This window comes from Embiotoca jacksoni, unplaced genomic scaffold, assembly GCF_022577435.1.
Source record: "Embiotoca jacksoni isolate LCO1_2020_lvr unplaced genomic scaffold, fEmbJac1.0.p SCAF_6, whole genome shotgun sequence".
NCBI lineage: Eukaryota > Metazoa > Chordata > Actinopteri > Embiotocidae > Embiotoca > Embiotoca jacksoni.
This window is the reverse complement of record NW_027185414.1, coordinates 19,457,175-19,476,710: the sequence shown is the minus strand read 5'-3', so window position 1 is coordinate 19,476,710 and position 19,536 is coordinate 19,457,175. Positions and strand designations below refer to the sequence as shown.

The 19,536-nt window shown below is 41.0% G+C and overlaps 1 protein-coding gene across 2 annotated transcripts in view; it reads right to left on the bottom strand.

The window, feature by feature from the left end:
* pcdh17 (protocadherin 17) overlaps window positions 1-16,987 on the bottom strand; it is a 57,272-nt gene extending 40,285 nt beyond the window's left edge. The window contains exons 1-2 of one of the 2 annotated variants that reach the window (XM_069173525.1): window positions 16,285-16,987; window positions 12,695-15,490 (exon numbers count right to left, since the gene is read on the bottom strand). In XM_069173525.1, coding sequence (XP_069029626.1) covers window positions 12,695-15,190 — 2,496 coding nt within the window. In that variant the 5' untranslated portion in view covers window positions 15,191-15,490; window positions 16,285-16,987. The remainder of the gene's footprint in view (window positions 1-12,694; window positions 15,491-16,284) is intronic. The other variant, XM_069173526.1, reaches the window with a different exon arrangement.
* Between the last annotated feature and the right edge of the window lie 2,549 nt (window positions 16,988-19,536).

Sequence of the window (19,536 nt, the reverse complement as noted above, 5' to 3'; positions counted from 1 at the left end):
CTAACCTAGGCAGTGAGTGCATATCCTTGAACTTGTTTGTCTCTCTCTCTCACTTACGCACACATTCCACACACATACTATTACAGGTGCTGGAAATCAAAACGCACTAGCGTATAGTGCATGAAAAAAATAAAATGATGGGGCAAGCTAAATCCTGCATAAACAAAATGTCTCAGAAAGCTTGCCTTAATAAGCATGTAGTAATACAGAATAATCTGTTTACCACAAAAAAGAAATATAATGATCTGTTTTTAACTCCTTTGCATGTAATTGATTTATTAATAGGCTGATTAATCTGTTATTGAATGAATCATCCTAATCTAACTGAAAAGAACATTACCCATAAACTATTATAGTGTTGACCAACATCCCCCCAGGTGAAGATTACAATAAGCTGCCACATTGGAAACACATAACTGAGGCTCTACACTATGGCAAACTGTCAACATCTTTTGTTGCTACATGGAAGTAAATAAAAAACAATTTGATTGTGACCCATTTTACAACCCACCTGTCGTATGAAATCAAATAAATGGAATTCAAGATGAGTGTTTCAGTCGAAAAACCAATACCTCTGTAACAGAATAAAATGACCATATTTTGTAGACAAGCAGACTGATTATACACAGTCATCCAGATCGAGGGAAATGCAAATAAGTATTCATGAATATTGATTGTATAATAAAAAAAAATTGTGTTTCAATATGTTTGAGACACTCCGAAGCTGATGTATACTTCAAGGCTCTTTTACTTCCCTGTTTAAACATGTGTACTGTAACAGTTTTGTATTTGCAGGAGGGAGTAGAGTTGTGGTGTTTGTGACATCATGCGCTTCACATTGCCACTTTCTCTCCGCCCGTACAGAATATAGTGTTTATTGAGGGGTGACAGGACAGTTTTGATATTTCTTTCAACCATGCAAATGACTTTCTTTTGATGCAAATTATATCTAAATAATTCGTTTTTCATTAAATGTGTGTAGTATTGTTTTTAGTCATCTATTCACGTGTCTTTTTAAAAAATAAACATAACATTTAATCCTCTGATTCTTCACATAAAACAAAAATTATAAGCTCTAGGAATACAATGGTGTAAATGTACAGTGCCTGCTCTTACCAGCTGCTGTACATTTGTCTTTAGGCAAGCTGGATGTGAGACCCCCTAAAATGCCATGGGAGTGGGATATTCAAAAAGCAAAATAAATTCTAGTTTCATAAGGGTGGCATTGGCACAATTCATATCGTAACAGGCTGCAAACTAAATTCAAATTGAGTCAGTTCATAGGACTGACCCTGGGGTTTTGGAACTGAGTGAGAAGTCAGCCATAATCCTCTTCTACCACCCCAGGGAATTGGTGTCTACATGTGTGAGGTTATGTGTAAGTATGTGTGTGTGCATGCATGTGTGTGTGTATACTTGTATTATTCATGTTGTGGGGACAAAAATCTGTTTACAGTCACAGTGAGTGGACCCACCTCTCTTATGGGCCCAAAAGCAAGTTTAAATAACATCATATAAATCATAAAATTTTAGGGTAAAGACTTTGTTAAAGGCTAAGGTAAGTTTATAAATGTAATACATATACATAATACATATAAATGTAAGTCAGTGTAATGCCCCCTGAAGTGATGAATGTGTGTGTGTGTGTGTGTGTGTGTGTGTGTGTGTGTGTGTGTGTGTGTGTGTGTGTGTGTGTGTGTGTGTGTGTGTGTGTGGTCCCAGTGAAGAGATGCACTTATTAACTAGCAAGTGAGTCACTTGAATCAACTGAAAGGATGTTATTGTCTTTTGTAATGGCATTCCAAAAAAGCCAAATTACTATACCATATATTTTCACAGGGAGAGCAGAGTGGAATATAGCATGTATATTTAATTACATAAACATAGAGTACATTAATGAACTGGTAGGCTGAGAATGTGTGTGTGTGTGTGTGTGTGTGTGTGTGTGTGTGTGTGTGTGTGTGTGTGTGTATGTATATGTGTGTGTTATTCTCGAGCAAGTATAATGAAGTGCAGTCATACCTGTGTGCAGAGCAATATAATGAGGCAGTCTGTTCTGGCGTTGGCAGTCAACATGGCACCAAACCAAAAAATAATTAAATGGGACCCAGGCATGAAACAAAATTGCTCTAAATCACATAGCCTCTAGAAAAAAAAAGAGTCTGACTGGAAGAGGTTGTGACCCTATTTCTATTTTCAAACAAACCAAAAAACAGGTTTTTTTGGACAAATGTTAAAAGAGCAAGAAGCATTCCTCATTCTAATGTTGCTTAAGAATTACAGAGCTTTTTAAATTTGCAATTATTTTCTGCCATATCATTACTGTATGCCTGTGATTCCTACCAGCATTATCTTTTATAAATATAACAACAGTGACAACAGTTGAGCAGCCAATTCGGTCTCAGCTGCCATCCCTGAAGCTCAGAGGAAACTTTGCTGCTCAGGAAAGGAGGGGCGACACTGTTTGTACTCCTATCAATACAATCCACATCTGTGGCAGTTTAGCCCCAGGAGTAAATGATAAATGTAGCTTTTGGCATAGATATTTTTTCCAACATACAAAAATCCCTAATGCAGCAGTTTGCCAGCTCTCTAAAATAGCAGTGTTGTTGTCCCTCACTACTTGAGACATTTTGTGTCGACACATCGAAGTAGCTGGTCTGGGTAGCTTACAGCTGGGACCAGTCTTATGATTATTGATAAAGGAAAATATGAAAACTTTGGGGGAAAACATTAATGAGCAATGGGAGATAGAGGACTTCACTTGATGTTAAATTTTGTATACACCTTTGAAACTGTGAGGAAAAGCATAAAAAAAAAAGAAAAGAAAGGGTGCAGTATGTGATCTTGGTGTGTAAGCTACAAATCATTCAGTACTGGCTCATCAATAGGTACAATGGCGTTGCGGTTAACTGAAGTCTTGAGTCAGCACTGACCTTCCGTCACCCTCATTAATCCAAAGCCAACTCAGCCCAAAAATCCAAAGCTGTTACACAGGTGACGCACGTAGAGATCGCGCATGTAACTCTGAATAAGAAAAAACACGAATGTAGTATAGCAGTTGAACAACACTTTAGAATAATTCACTTTGAAGCAATGATTTTGACAGTTTGGTAAATTGTTCGATTTCTTTCCGAGTTAGGTCAGAAGATTGGTACCACTTTAACATCTGTACACTAAATATGAACCTTGTGCTGACAACAATATTCCAGTGCCAATCCACATAACAGTCACTATTTCAGTCATGAAATAGTTCAGCACATGAACCCTAGTAAAACTAGTTTTACAATTTAGTTTGTTTTTTGGGATATGATAATTTACTGATTCTGCTTAAAACATGACAATACATGGATTTTGTTATATTTGGACCGAGCCAGGCCAGTTACTTCCACCTGTTTCAGTCTTTATTGTAAGCTAAGCTAACAGATTGCTGGCTGTAGCTTCATATTTACCATCCAGACATGAGAGTGGTATCAATCTTCTCTTCAAACTCATGGCAAGAAAACAAATAAGCATCTTTTCCTAAATGTTAACAAAACTATAATCGCCTATTATGATATATTATAAAAAGATGGATTGTTAGTTTGTCGTACTAAAGGCAACTTTATGGTTAACAAGAGGCTTCTTATTTTTTTTTGTTCAAGTATGTTTTACTTTGCACAAAATCAAAAGAAGACATGACTTAATGCTTTAGTAATTTGGTTTCAGTTATTGCAGCAGTTATGCAAAATTTACTTTAAAGGAAAAAAAAAATCCAATGCTTTTGTTATATCTTTAATGTTTTCCATCTTCAGATGATGGGGATTCATACATTAGAAATAATCAGAGATCGGAAAATAATGATTAAATAAACTAAAATACAAAAATCCATCACCCAAAAGTCTATATCCACCAGTGTTTGGAGGAATAACTAAATCATCATGCTTGTGATTTATAGTAAGCCAGTCTTTGACTTTACCTTCACCATAGCATTTTCAAACAACTATTGATAAGGCCTCTTATCTTGTACTTGTATCAAATAATGAATAAATAAAACAAGCTTTTTCAAATTTAGCATTGAAACAAACCATACACAAATTGTGGTCTAGGTTGTGGGTTAACAAGACAGAAGCTGAGAGCTTGTGAACAAAGACATTAAAGAACAAAATTATTCCGTTTGAATTGACGTTGGAAGAGCCATTCAGTGGATGAAAGGGATTTGATATTTCCCCAAAGCCCAGAGTAGAGACCAGATATATAAACACACAAATACAGAAGAGGATGCACGCATATGTCTAACATTAATACATGCACGAGTGCGCACACACACACACACACAACACACACACACACACACACACACACACACACACACACACACACACACACACACACACACACACACACACACATATAGCAGATGGACTGTGTTTCACTTCAAGGTGACCTATCTACTGTATATGTATCAGGTCAGGGAGGTATCTTTGCAAAGCATGAGCCAGACAAAGAGGGAATTGAAGACTGGGCGAATACTGTCCATACACCTGGGTAAAAGCTGACAGAAAAGGCTTTAGGATAATGCTTTGTTGTTAGAAGTGTTGGACGCCAGTTCCTCTCTGTCTCTTTTAAGTGTGTCTATGGTGCATTAGGAATCTGTCAGACCAGCTTTAGCATTAATCAGCTAGCCCACAGAAGAAACAATCACACATAATCTCAGGCTCTAAACCCCGCTGACCTTCTCTTCAAATGCATACATAAACTCCCCTTCAAACCTCAGTCATTTAAAGACACACACACAGGCCCTGGCTCCGGCGCTGGTAATTTGTTTCCTCCGCACTCTCTCTCCCTGGCAGTCTATCTGATTGGTTCCTCCCACAGCAGCACCCATGTCTCTCCACCTGGGAGTACATCGACTCAGCATGTCAACGTGACCTCAAAGAGGACACATTTCAGACAACGTGCAGGAGAGGAGAGGAGAGGAGAGGAGAGGAGAGGAGAGGAGAGGAGAGGAGAGGAGAAGAGAGGAGAGGAGAGGAGAGGAGAGGAGAGGAGAGGAGAGGAGAGGAGAGGAGAGGAGAGGAGGTATGGGGAGGAGAGGAGAGGAGAGGAGAGGAGAGGAGAGGAGAGGAGAGGAGAGGAGAGGAGAGGAGAGGAGAGGAGAGGAGAGGAGAGAGGGGCAGCAGAAAAGGAAAAAGTTCCATTCATCATCTCGGTGGTGTTGAGAGTGTATAAATAGCGAGATCTGTTCAGAGTTATCATTGAACCAACGCTTCCATCGTGGTACTTCATTTATTAGGCCTGTGCGCAGATCAATACAGGAGACATATACACCCTGTACTGTTGACAAGATAATCTCATCATTATGAATTTGGCTTGGGTCGTCAGTAGCATGAGCAATTGCAACACTTATCTGAGATGACAAGAGCAGAGAGAAAGACGGGGGAATCCAAAACGGAGAGTCAGAGCAAGATCCGGGGAAAGTCGGGAAGAGGGAGCAAGCGCTAGTTCTTTTTTTTTAACTAAACAATGCTCAGAGCACTAGATAATGAAAAACAGTATTTCAGGACCAAACAGAGCAAAAATCAATACGAAACGGAGCAAACCAGCAATTGATCTGAATGCTAAAGGCCCCAAAAAGATTTCTTGCTAAGGCATAAACCCGGTGAGGGGCCAATTGAGTACATCGGTGTGGTATAATAGAAAAAGATGAGACCAGTCAGATATAGCATTTTCGATACACCATTAGCACTCTGTGTCGCCAGTGCTACCCCAAAGAGCCGACACAGTCGACATTTGACGACAAATCTTGTGTGCCCACCACTTAGTGGGCCTTTTGTTTAGGCAATAACATGTGAGAGTGCCGACTCATTCACTCATGTTGCCACAAACACACGAGAGCCACAGCAAAACACAGTGGCTGTCAATTCTCTTCAGACACACACTGGGCTTTTGGACATGGGAGTCAGATTTCAAACTGTGCTTCCAAGACCAGCGGGGACAGTGGGATCTCACCCATTAGAGTGTCAGAGTTTCTCGTACCATGTGCACACAAACATACACAGGCAGGGTTACACTGTTTAGAAAAATACTACTCAAATTGCAGGGCAATTGTAATTTCTTGAATGGGCGAATGTAATGCACTCTGGTGATTGTACGAGGGAGAAGAAGTTGTTTTATAACAGCTTGTTTTGACATGTAGTTAGGTGAAATTAAAGCAAATGAGATGGTATTCATCGTATATCCCTCCAATCAATTAATCACATTACTGATGTAGCTGAGGAAGTGCTGAACTGTAAAAGGCAAGGACAAGGAGAGAGAGATTCAGGCAGAGAGGGATAAATCATTTCTCTTATACTAATGAGATAGAAGGTGAGAACAGATTCACATAACTCATTCTTTGAGCTGCGTGTTGTTTCCACAGCACATGCCTAGGGGGCACAGTGAAGGAAGATGTGGCAGAAATAAAAGCTCTCTAAGGTTGGACCGTAGCCAAGACACAGCAGAGCCGGTTCTACTTTGTTTGACTTTGAAAGTGTTTGATTTACAGCAAGGAGACCCAGCTGCTGGCAGTTCAAAGAATACATTGCCATGCCATGTATACATATGCCGGCTTCTGTCTGCTGTGCATTTTGCTGCACGTTACTGTGTGGTCACTCCTATCTATACCTATCTGTTGATGCTGAGGCACCCTGCTGCATAAAACGTTAAGTCCACAGACCCCAGGAGAGATCTAAGAGCCTTCAGGGGGCAGGCGGCCCCTACGGGGAGGCCCATTTCAATCTGAGGGAACCAGCAAGACGGGTGCTTCAGAGCGCAGTTGGTGGTAGCTCACGTGCATGTGCTCGTGCACATACGTACACACGCGCGTACACACACACGGCAGCAGAATCTTGGATTCCTCCACTGTGAAGGTTATGTTTTGTTCTCGTGTTTTTGTGACTTCTGTTGATGCTACGTTTGCTCCTTGTGCCTGACTTGTTTTAGCACAATGCCAGCAGCATCAATGTAACTGGGGGATGTCCAGATATGATTTTTTTTTTTTGTCATGTTCTTCTTTTTCCTATATGAAATATCATGAATTGAAGAGCTTGATATTTAAAACAGGATACATCTACATAACAGTTGAAGGACTGTCCTAAAACAAACACAAAAATCCATCCGGAGTAGGCATGCACCTGCAGTGCAATAGAAATAGGCCGTCTGAGAGGGGTCAGGTAAACAAAACACACCGTCATACAAGAAAACAGCCTCAAAGTTGCATAGGAATTGGTAGACTGCCTATGAAAAGTGAAGCAAGTAAATCAACAGCACTTACTGCTCAACAGAATGACCCAATAGTCCGAATCTCCGGTGTCAGTGACTTAGGCAAAAGAGTCCTGATCATCCAACGTCCCCTTTATCTCACACAGACTCAGGCATACGCAAACACACAATAACTTGAGAGTGAATGTCTACTGACAAGCCACAGTGTTATTATCATGCCTATGTCATCTCAAATAGGCTGCTTCCTACTGAACCAAGCAAATTGGTTTAATATGTCCGGCCAATCTGGCCATCATAGAGGTTAACTTGTGTTCTCATATCCTGCCTCGTTTTTCTACACTTTCAAAAACTAAAATTCCTTTGTTGCCCTGCATTAACAGCTGGGGAGGTCTGTTCAGATAATGAAGTTATGCAGCACAGATTAATGCCGTGTCCATCTGAATGCTCAACAGCTGGCTGACAGCCTATTTAGTGGCTGACCAATAAGACCAATGTACTGTTTACGCATATCATTGTCTTCTAAATATTTATTTCTGTCTGCAGTTTGATTCCACTGGAGTTTGTCTTAAGTTACAAGGGGAAATTGTGGGTAGTGGTGAGCGTAGTCAGGGGCCTATATTTCAATTATTAAGCAGGGTTACTTGGATTTTTGAAAACTTGCAATAAATAAAACATTCACTTCCATAGCTGCCTTAAACCTCAAGCACATTTCCTGGGTACTCATAATATCTATATATGTAATGAACAAGTTATTGCGTAACAATTGCAAAGTACAGTTTTTAGCCTCAGTCTATTGGAAATATTAGTCAAAGAAAACATTCAAAGTGAGTGGGAAGATTAAGACATTACTACCAGATGACATGTTCTCAGTTTTTATCTTTTAAAAAACGTGAAAATGTCATTGCCACACAGGAGAGTGAAAAACAACAACATATATGAGGTCACTACCGTCATCTCTACTTTCTTTCAGGAAAGGAAAAGACCCAAGAAAAGTTAATGAATGTTAAAATTCTGCTCATATCAGAAAGTAACTAACGCCTGTTTCCCAATTACCTTGTGTTCTGCCCTCCTCTTCCACCATGTTCACAAATTTGTAGCCAGAGACCTCCGATGTTTATCGTGACATCTTCCGCTTCCCTTTGATTTGTTAAACATAATGATTTATTAATGAAAGAGGATGCAAATATAGCTGCTGTTTTGTGCTGCGCTTTAGAGAGCTGCTACAGCTTCAAGACATTGTGATGCATGTGTTTTGAAGAAGCAACTCTGCAAATGAAATAGATGAAATAGCAGTCATGGCTGCTAAACATTCAGTGACAAAATTTCTATATTTGGGTTAAATAGAAATAACATAATTTTATCTTGTTCCCTCGAGCAAAACTCTGTGGTCTGACTGCACTTCCTCTCAATTGTATCTATCATGAGCTTTGGGGGAGAGGAAGAAAAATAAAACTGCCTATTAATAATTCAGAATTTCAGCATGTAGTGTTATGTACAGTAGCAGCAGGTTTATTTGAGGAAATGTGAAGATATACCCTGAGGCAAGCTGATATTATTTTATGTTCTGGTAACCTCAAATAAAACAAAATCTGGCCTAGTGACTCACAAGCTCAACTCAGGGACAAATGTACACAAATTACAAATGGTTTCTTGAACTGTTGCTTATTCCTATAAATGTGTATTTGTGCATCTAGCTGGTGAGTTGTTCTATCCTGTCTGCATGCAGGTCTCAATATGTACTGGTTTACCAAACTTGTTCCATAGAAAGCTCCAGAGGAAAGCAGTTATCTAAAGATGAAGGCAGAGAAATGAAATAAAGAGTGCTTTTCTATTCACGGCCTCAGTGGCCACTGAAGTGTGGGAGCAATTTCAATACAATATACAGTGGAGGCTTGGATAAGACTTTTCGGTGGAATCCTCAAAAACAGCCCAAGTCCGGTTACATGTGCATCAGTGTGTTTGTGTGCACAAGTGAGTGTGTTTCTTGGAGGAAGGGTGTTTCAAGGTTCGGACAAATGCAAGATTGTCGCGCTCATAAAAGAGAGGGGCTCTGTCACGGAGCCTGCCAGCTAAAGGCTTAAATCACATGCCTGGAATACAAAATGACGTTACACCCACACGCGCATGCACACACAGACACACACGCATACACAATCTCCCTAAATTATGCAGAGTAAGACCATTCCTTGAAGCATCCATTTTCAACATCTGCTCTAGCTACATTGTTGGCATGCAAATGCTCAACCTAAACAGATCAAAGGAGGGAAAATTGTATCTCCTGTATAGTAGACACGTTGCTTAAATGATCACAGTCACATGTCTTAACAGCTTTTTTCACCAATCTTTGAATTCACTGAATAGCATTATGTCTCAACTCATTTTGACAAAACCATTTAGTTTACTATAAGTTGTTCTAATTTCATTTTCTGAACTTATATGTGGTAAAATTAAGCAAATTTCAAACATCATGGTTCCACTGTGGGTATAAATTCAGAGACAGTTATTCAAAACATTTGTAGTAAAATACTGTGAAACAGGCAAGTCCAGAAAATATAGTACAATATATATTATATATGCATGTCTGGCATTTTTGATTAGGGCAGTAGGAGACTTTCTTACCAAGTGACAATGTTAACTCAGCAGTGACTGGAGCCCCTTTTGTCCTTGCCACCCTCATCTCAGTGCCACACACAAGGCAGAATGCCGCCACCTAAAGGCAGTTTGCAGAGCCTTTCTGTCACCCCCTTTGCTTTTGTACCACTTGCGCTTTATTAACTTAGATTGTCTCCCACTGAGACAGGATTCTTTTTAATTATAGGTTGATGGCGAATCCAATTACTGTCAAAAACCTATCCAAACAAATCAATATGATAAATTATGGGCCATTTAAAAGTAATAACATAGGAGACATTGAATGTTTGGCCGCAGTGAGGTTCAAAAAGGTAACAGAAACAACAGACTGACTTGTGAACCAGTCAGTGAGCCACAACTTGGCACAGCTGCCGAAGCTAACCACAATGTGCAACAAAATCCTAAAACATATTCAAGACAGAGTGGGCACGGGCGAACTCTGTGTAGCGAATTACTGCAATCCCTTCCTCCTGAGCACAGAGGAATTCTGCTGCCGATTGGTTTTAACCTTTATTCCACACTAAGTAATTCCCTTCAACGCCTTAAGCGGAATTAGGCATCATTACGTATCATCCATCTCCTTATCCCAGGAATTCTCTTCACAAATGAAATGAAGCTCTCCACTGGGCCGGGTGCTGGCACGGTGGTGACAATGATAAGGCCAGCAGAGCTCAGCTGATGTGTTCATATTATTCCCCTCTCCCAGCCTGTCTGCCTGTGCACCCCTATAAAACATCATTAGAGGCCAGCAGCAGTATGGGGAAAGCCTGGAGGTTACAGACAGCTACAGTACAGTGGCTCTACTAGGTGCTGATGAAGACAACAGCACTAAGGTGCCCTTGTAAAACTGACTGAGCAGACAATATGCTCTCGCACTTTGTCCATCTCTTTATTTATTTTTCCTATTTAGCCTTTTGTCCGTGGCAACTGTAGTGACAGATGGGCTGAGAGGCCTTGGGATCGATGGAAGGGGAATTCTGTCTTTGTTTCCTGACATTTTTCCCATAGCCACTCTCCTGACTCAGGTTACTTACTGTCCACGCGAGCAGAGAGGAGGATGTAGTAGGGAGGAGGGAGGAAAGTGATACGCTCCTGTACAGCTTCTGAAGAAACTTAATGCCTCAGGCCATCTCCCTCTACACAGGTTTCTGTTGAATAATACAATAGAGCACCCTGCACGCCTGATGCATCCAGGGGACCCTCTGTAAACAAGACACTAAGGAATGTGTTGTTGCTGCTCCTGCTTGTTTTCCCTTTGACAGTCTGAAGGGAGAGAGAAAAGGAAGTTCACAAAATGGGAGTGCGACAGCCTCACGCAGTCCAATTCATCATCACTACATTAGCAGAGAAACAGACTGCAGAATGGACTAGCAATTATTCTGTCGCTGTGATTAGGAAGACTTAACGGTCTTTGTGCTGACCCTTGCCCTATGCAGCTGGTTCATAATAGAAGCTGGGCTGAGACTGAGAGTGAGAACAACAGACAGTGGCCTTCCTCCCTGGTGGGAACATGTCACATTTGATCACAGTCATTGTCACATCCACATCCACTGAAAAGAGTGGAATACAAAAGGCAGCAGAGAGCTTCATGTAGACACTAATAGGTAAAGTTCATCAAAAGGTACTTGGGAATATTGTCACTCTATAATATTGCAGAATGGGTAGAACATAATAATAATAATAATAAACCTCACTGCAGTCATCATTTCTATCAAATTATAATACGAACATAATTTTTTTGTCTGTTAATTCAATTCAATTTTATTTCTATGTTGCCAAATGAGGCACTTCACATAGCAAGGTCACAACATTACAGAACTATCAAGAGAAACCCAACAATTGCCCGATTAAGAAGCACTTTGCGGCAGTAAAAACTAACAGGCAGAAACATCGGACAGAACCAGAATCACGGTGGGCGGCCGTCTGCCTCGACCAAAACATTAGGTAAACACGGGAACAATGGTTAACTTTGTTACGACTGCCCATTATCCCCAGAGTTACATCCCACTGTCTTAAGCTGGCTTTAATCCTCGTCTGACACGACAGACTTTTAATGGGTTTATGGCTAAAGACACAGAGAAGTTATCACGTTAGAGGCTTATGCACCCAAGTACTCCACACAAAAACGTATAAAGTAGCCGTGAAAATAAGTACAATCTCGTAATCTCTAGGAATTAAAATCACTCGAATAAACCACGAGAGATATGGAATTTCATGACGCACCGAACATACCTCAGTCACTGCTTGCAGTAACTTTACACGCATAATAAGACCTCCCAGCTTTTACGATTACAGTGTAGATGTATATAAATACAATATACAGAGAAGTAAATTAAAAAAAGAAACAATTTAAATCTAATTATTGGATTAATGCGAGAAGACGTTAATGCAATAATGGCGACGTTTAAACTGGCATTGGTCCTAAAAAGAACATATACTTGTTGTAACTCTGCGACAGGCTAAACTCTTTATTCCACAGGGATGAAATGACAGTGATTGAGTGATTAATGACAAATTTCTACATAAAAACTGATTTCAAAAGCCTGCCGTGACGGATTTCGAGCACAACTGATTTGTGTTGATGTTGCTGGCTCTGTTCTAAGAGAGCACCAGAATGACTGTTTAATCCTTCTAATGCTCAGCCCTCCCTTTCTTCTCTTTCTCTCAGTGCTCCTGGGCCTCTTTGCCTCTGCCTGTCCTTGTCTTCCTTTTCTTTCATTTTACAAAACAAGGGGCAAATACTGATATAGGAAATGGGAGCTTTTTTGTGACGTGGAAACGGTGGCACTACAGTGAGGGAGAAGAGTGCAATTTCTCTTACCTGTATGATGGACATGCGGTTAGTAGGTGTGTCTGTAGTGCTGGTGACTGGGCCTGTGAAGCTGGTGTGGCATCCCACGTGGCCTTGGGGCACGCTGAGGTTATTGGCAGTGGGCTTGAGGTACATGACCTCTGACCTTGGTGAGCTGAGTGGCAGGCGTGTCTGGTAGTCAAAGTACATGGGAGAGGTGGCCAAGGAAGGGCTGCTTACCACATTCATCACATTCATGGCATCCCGCTCCTCCACCTCGCTCTGCACCAGCATGATGTCGTTCTTGTTAATCTTCTTCTTCTTGCCTTTCCCCAGCTGAGGGTGCGAGTACTCTGCAATGCGACAATTATAAGTTCGGATCTCCTTGTTTTCCCGCTTGCACTTGATAGCTATGGTCACCATGGCAGCCAGAAGCATGATAGATATGATGCTTAGAGTCACAATAAGAGGCAGAGACATGTCCCAGTTCTGATTGTCTTTCATGTGCGGGAGTCCATCAGGAGGACGTCCGTTGGAGGCCTTGATGATGAGTCTGGCGGCAGCAGTTAGAGTTGGCTTGCCGTGGTCCGACACTCGGATGATCAGCTCCACAATGGGGCTCACGTCGTCCCAGAATGGGTGGGCTGTTCGCACCTCCCCAGTCACCGGATCGATCTCAAAGAGGTGCTCCTCATTGCCATCAGAGATCTCATATGTGAGCCTCCCACTCTCACCATAGTCATTGTCCACCGCCCTCACTGTGGTAACAATGTAGCCAACACCAACATTACGTGGAACATGGATTTCAGCCGTGTCATTTTGGAGAAGCGGCAAAACTATGACTGGGATGTTGTCGTTGACATCCAGAACACTGATCCGCACCGTAGCGTTGCTCTCTAGGTGTGGAGATCCTGCATCTTTAGCAAGAACCTTAAAGTCAAAGTACTTTATTTGCTCATAGTTAAACGATCTCACAGCATAGATGGCTCCATTAGCAGCATTCACGTTAACATAGGTGTTGACATCACCCCCACTCACATTGGAGTTGATTATGCTGTAGTACACTGTGCCATTCTGGCCAAGGTCTGGGTCGTGAGCCAGAACTGAGCCCAGGTACTCTCCAGGGATGTTGTTCTCAGGGATCTGAAGAAGGTAGACTGACTTTGTAAAGCGAGGAACATTGTCATTCTCGTCCAGAATCTTTACAGTGAAGGATTTTGTAGAATTCAGAGGAGGTATGCCATTATCTTTGGCCACAATGGTGACATTGAACTCATCCTGCATCTCCCTGTCCAAGGGCCTGTCTGTCACCACTGTGTAGAAGTTATCATAGTTCTCCTCAAGTTTAAAAGGGACATTACCCAGCACTCTGCACTGAAGCTGCCCGTTCCTGCCTGAGTCCTTGTCTGTGACACGGACAAGAGCAATGACAGTGCCTGGAGGTGCTGCCTCACTGATGGCTCCCTGTCGCACAGACACAAAGCCTATAGATGGCCAGTTATCATTCCTGTCAAGTACTTTAACAGTGACTTTACAATGGCCTGGGATTGGATTGGGACCCAGATCTTTTGCCTGGATGTCAATCTCAATAACTGGGCTCTCTTCGTAGTCAATTTCACCCTGAATCTTTATGACCCCTGTTCTAGAGTCTATGGAGAAGAGCTCCCGGATTCTCTCTGGGGCATAGCCACTAAAAGAATAGACTACTTGTCCATTGTTGCCCTCATCAGGATCGGTGGCGTTTAAATCAATCAAGACTTTACCAGGGGGTGAATTTTCAGGAATTTCCACAACATACGAGGGCTGATCAAACACAGGGCTGTTATCATTGGAATCGATGACTTTGACATTTATCTGCATGGTACCTGACCTAGGATATTCTCCCCCATCAGTCGCTGACAAAATAAGTGTGTGATGGCTTCGTTCTTCTCGGTCCAGTGGTCGTTGAATAACTAATTCTGGGAATTTAGTCCCGTCCCCACGGGATTTTACCTCCAAGGAAAAGAGATTGTAATCATCGCGTGTTATTTGATAGGTTTTCAGGCCGTTTTCCCCTGCGTCTGGGTCATGCGCACTGGTCAGGGGAAAGCGTGTCCCTGGCACTGCATTTTCAGAAATGTCAATATCAATCTGATCTGAAGGAAAAATAGGCGAGTTGTCATTAATGTCCTGAATATCTATTTTGATCATACAAATCTCCTTGTCATTGGCGAACACCTCCATGGAGAGTTGGCACTTGGGGTTTCTCTTACACAAGGTTTCCCTGTCGATGCGCTGCTTTGTGTACAGCAGTCCGCTTTGGGGATCCACGTCAATAAGATGCGGGGCAGAGTTCTCCAGCACCCTGAAGTTGGCTTTCTTACCCTGTCCTCCCGGCCCAATCTGTTCGAGACCAAGTCTGGCATCTTTGGCAATGTTCCCAATTACCGTCCCCGGACCCTGTTCCTCCGGGACAGAGTAATTCAAGTTTTTCAATGTCAGGGCTTGAGCCCACAATAGGAGGAAAAAGAAAATAGAAAGATACATCTCCACTCAGTAAAAGCTGCTATAATCTGTGTTGTGTTCACGCTTCCTTTGACCTGTTGATATTTTCTTCAAATTTGGTATTTCTATTATTCGAGATCAAAAAAAGAGTTCTGTTCATCATGTGAATCCTTGACATTTGTTTTTGTAGATTGTCTTTGCTCTGTCGCTCTCTTCCTCTGCGAGCAATCTGTGGTGCTGAACACCTAATTTATATTCAGCTGAGCACCCAGACTCATCTCAGCAATAATCGCGATCCAGTCTCCAAACAGAATTGTCATTGTAAGTGTTCACTCATTACACCTAAGAAGAAAAACAGAAAAAAAAAATGTGTTATAAATATATGTGACTATTAATCACTCAAATAAGAAGCAGATCGAGCTACACTAACCATTCTGCCAGTAAGAAATCAGATCCACTGCCAAGCCAAAAATGAAACAGGACTCATGTGTAATTCATCTCCACAATTATGGGGGAAGCTTGTCAATTAGTTAACCTTGGGAAGACACTCGGCGCAGCCCAGATACACAGGCGAATAATGATTCTCCTTGTTGCTTATTTACTACGTGCATTATTATAAATACACGATTCTGAATGCAGTTTTTTTAATCTATATCCAATGTGTAATGCCCTACCTGACCTTAACGGGATAATGGTCCATTCACACATTATGAGAATGCTGACTGAAACTGTAATAGGGCAACTTTAATAACGTGGTAACACTGCGGGCGTTCAACCGAAGATGGCCTATTGTGGCGGCTATTTGAATAAGTGTGTATAAAATGAGCCTCTTACACGCATTAACAAATCCGCATAATCCGGATATTTAAAATGAGCCTTATGAAAATTCAAAAATGAGCTGCCAACATCTCAGCACAGCCGTGTAATTCTCTCACTGATGCTCTCTGTCTCTCTGTAAGATTCAAACGGTGCCTGGGAGAAGCTGTTGCATCCGCATGCATAGGGATGGTTGTGAAATAAGAATCGTTTGGAAATGAGCAACAGCCAGGGTTTCAGATGGGACATTGCACAAACAGAAAAGCTTTTTTTTTTTTTTTTTTTTTTTTTTTTTTTTTAAGTATAAAATGTAAACTTACCAAATGAAACTGCTCAAACGGTCCAAAAATATGTGTAAAAATCAAAACAGTCAGTTCCAGCAGGGTTCAGAGAGAGTTTTATCCCCTAACCACTTCAGCTGGTTCCACCCGTATCCTCCTTCCCCTCTCTGTGGAGGAGAAAAAGCCACAAGCCTCTGATGCACACGCAGGCTACAGTGCAGCGCAGTGGAAATAAAAAAAATAAAAAAAAAGTGCTCCAGAAAAGTATGACTGTAATGTCAATGAGCTGAAGTCCTCTCCGCTGTCTGATTAGGATGCAGCGGCTCGCCTTCTGCCTGCAGTGAGTCACCGTTCTTCAGGAAGGAAAACTGTTCAGAGAAATACTCTATGGAGAGCAGACAAACAAAACAAAACAAAAAAAAATTCCAGATGTGTAGTAAGGTAGATCCAAAGTGGATATTTAAAAGGCTATCAGTGTTTTTCTCCCCCGTCCGAGACAGCGCGGAGTTACTGATTCCTGTAGTGGCATTTTGCCCTTGTCCGTCGTCCCCGTCAAAGTCCACACCGAGAGACAGATGCTGAGGAGGTGGTCAGCAACATCGCCGCATTCTGCCACAAGTCTCTCCGTAAACTGTCAGAAAATGGGTGGTTTTCTCGAATACACACGAACAGTCGTTATTTACTAGTTTGTGCACGTAGCACAGCCCCGAGCACATAGAGCGCTTCCTCTCACTGACTGAACTCCGGACACCGCATGGTGCATTAAACATTGTCGCTACTCCTCTGGCAGCCAATGAATTTGAAGAGGTGGGAAGAGAAGGAGGGATTCAAAAGCCGCTTTGGGTGCAGACTACAAATGATTGGTGGCTCGTAGTTCACCGGTGGCGGATCTGTTTTTTTTCAAACATCACACTTCATTGTTGTTTACAATGAAGCCAACAGATGTGTTGGGGGGCCAGGCCGAAGTGGTTTTGAAATTTCAGTTAGAGCAACGAAAACAGATGACAAATTTAAATTCTGTGGAAATGCATTTATTGATCTAACAACTGACTTTAGGATCTCCACCTTTTATTTTGAAAGCCATTGAAATGTGTTCAGAGCAGAGACAAAAACAGTCTAAAGTGATAAAAGAGGACAACTAGGTATATAACTGGAGTTAGATAATGACTGATTGGACAAAGTATGTTTTTAGCAAACATAATTTCGTGAGTTTTTCTCTTTCAGTGTTTCATTTAGTGGTGTTTGATTGTGGCACTTAGCAGCCAAGAATCGAGGTACTTTAGAAACTTCTATACAAACTAAAAGTTTACGGTTAAAATGTATTTATTTATCAGCAAAAAATTAAAATCAAATTCAATTTACCACTGCCTGGGTAAAGTACCTTCGAAACTATCCTCCAACAGCTTGTTTAAGAAGCAGTGTAATCTAATCTAATTGTGTTAAAAACACTTTTCTATGTCATTAAAAGTGCTAAATACTTTGGAAATTGTGTGATGGATAATTATGAGAGATATGGAATGGATGGATTTCATAGCACTAAAAAATTATAGTTTTAAAACTTTAACTGGACACTATTTGTGGTGTCTGCATTAAGAAGAGCATAAACTAAACCATAAAGAAAGTTATTTTTCATCTGAAATGTTCAGTCAATTGACAACTTTCTACCAATTTGGCAGCTGTCTTGATAATTTAGGGTTTTCAAAATATAGCCTCAGGCTTGGTATTTTCGGCTTTACTTTTCCTATGTAATATTAAATTGAATATATGAATGTTGAAATGTGTTTCACAAAAAAAATAATTCAACTTTAAAAGTTGTGATAGACATTTCTTTGTTAACTGAGGCAATGTTTGAATTATTTAATAATAGAAATACTCTTTAATTGGGGGCCCATAGGAAAACTGACTGCAGAGACTGCCAGTGCATCACAATCAATGAGAGAATATGGAAAATATGTATATTATTTAGTATTTAAAATCTGATTACACATAGAAATGCCCGATCACAAGCCCCGAAACTTTCCTGAAGTTATCGAGCTGCAGTTTTGTTTATACTGCAGTTTAACAAAACCTTTCATTTAGTGTTGCTATTTCTAGATGTCAGCTTTGTTCAGTATAATCATGTATAAACATGGGTCTCAACCTCTTTGACTTTCCCACTGACCTTTCTCTCTGACAAGAGGGAATGACAAGAGTGTCAGATTCGTTCAGTCAGACGGCGACCAAAGCTCATTATTAAACAGCAGGTTTGATGTACTAATGTCAAGATGTTGATAACTGATGAAGGTAAATGTCACATCACTGTCTCTATCTGTGCAGAGTGTATGTGTGTGTGTGTGTCTGTGTGTGTGTGTGTGTGTGTGTGTGTGTGTGTGTGTGTGTGTGTGTGTGTGTGTGTGTGTGTGTGTGTCAATTTAAATGAGATGCAGATATTGTTCAGTCAGTGTACCTTCCTCCAAACTCTTGGTCATGAGGGTGTTCCCAAACTGACCAAGTGAAATGTTTTGTTTTTTTAAAAAAGGTGGTTTTCCAAGTAGGACACCTGAGAAAAAAAAACATGAAAATAATTAAGTCTACTCTTGAATGAAGCAGAATTAGTCATTTTCTTCAAGACCAGAAATTGTTCCTGCCAACACTTTTTATAATTTGCCCAAATAACATGTTTTTTTTTTTTTTTCCCCTCTTCAACTATGAAATGCTACAAACTGGGCTTAAACAATGTGGGGGAAATCACCTGCCTTGATGAAATGTCACCAGTGCTGCCAGAGATAAACCCAGCCATTAGCAGCTTTCTTCATTAGCCCAATTAAATGGCCCTCAGGAAATGCACTGACAGAAAGCGTATTTGGAATGGGTTGCTGGTGAACAGCTGCATTAAAACCCTATTTCGTAAATTAAATTTCAATCTAATGGCAATGGCCTTTCTTCAGGTGGTAATAAGAGAGAGAAGGCCTCTTCCTGCCTCCACTATTCAATCCATTTTTGAATTCTCTTTTCCTCCCTTTCTTGCACTGATTTCTCTCTTTTGTCCCGTCCCGTCCCCCGGCAACAAAAAAATTTTACACTCTTCTACCACAAAGAAGTTTAAGAATGACAATGGAACATGAGGAGCCTGCAGTGTCCTTATTCTCTATATTAATGTAATAAAAAATACAAAATAAGGGCTGACTATTATACATGGAGAGTTTTTTCCAGCAGCAAACCATCTCCTCTTTCACCACTATTTACTTGTTTGTCTTACACAAGTTTTTCCTTATTGCCATCTGAATCTGTTCCTGCCTTCTTCTTTACACT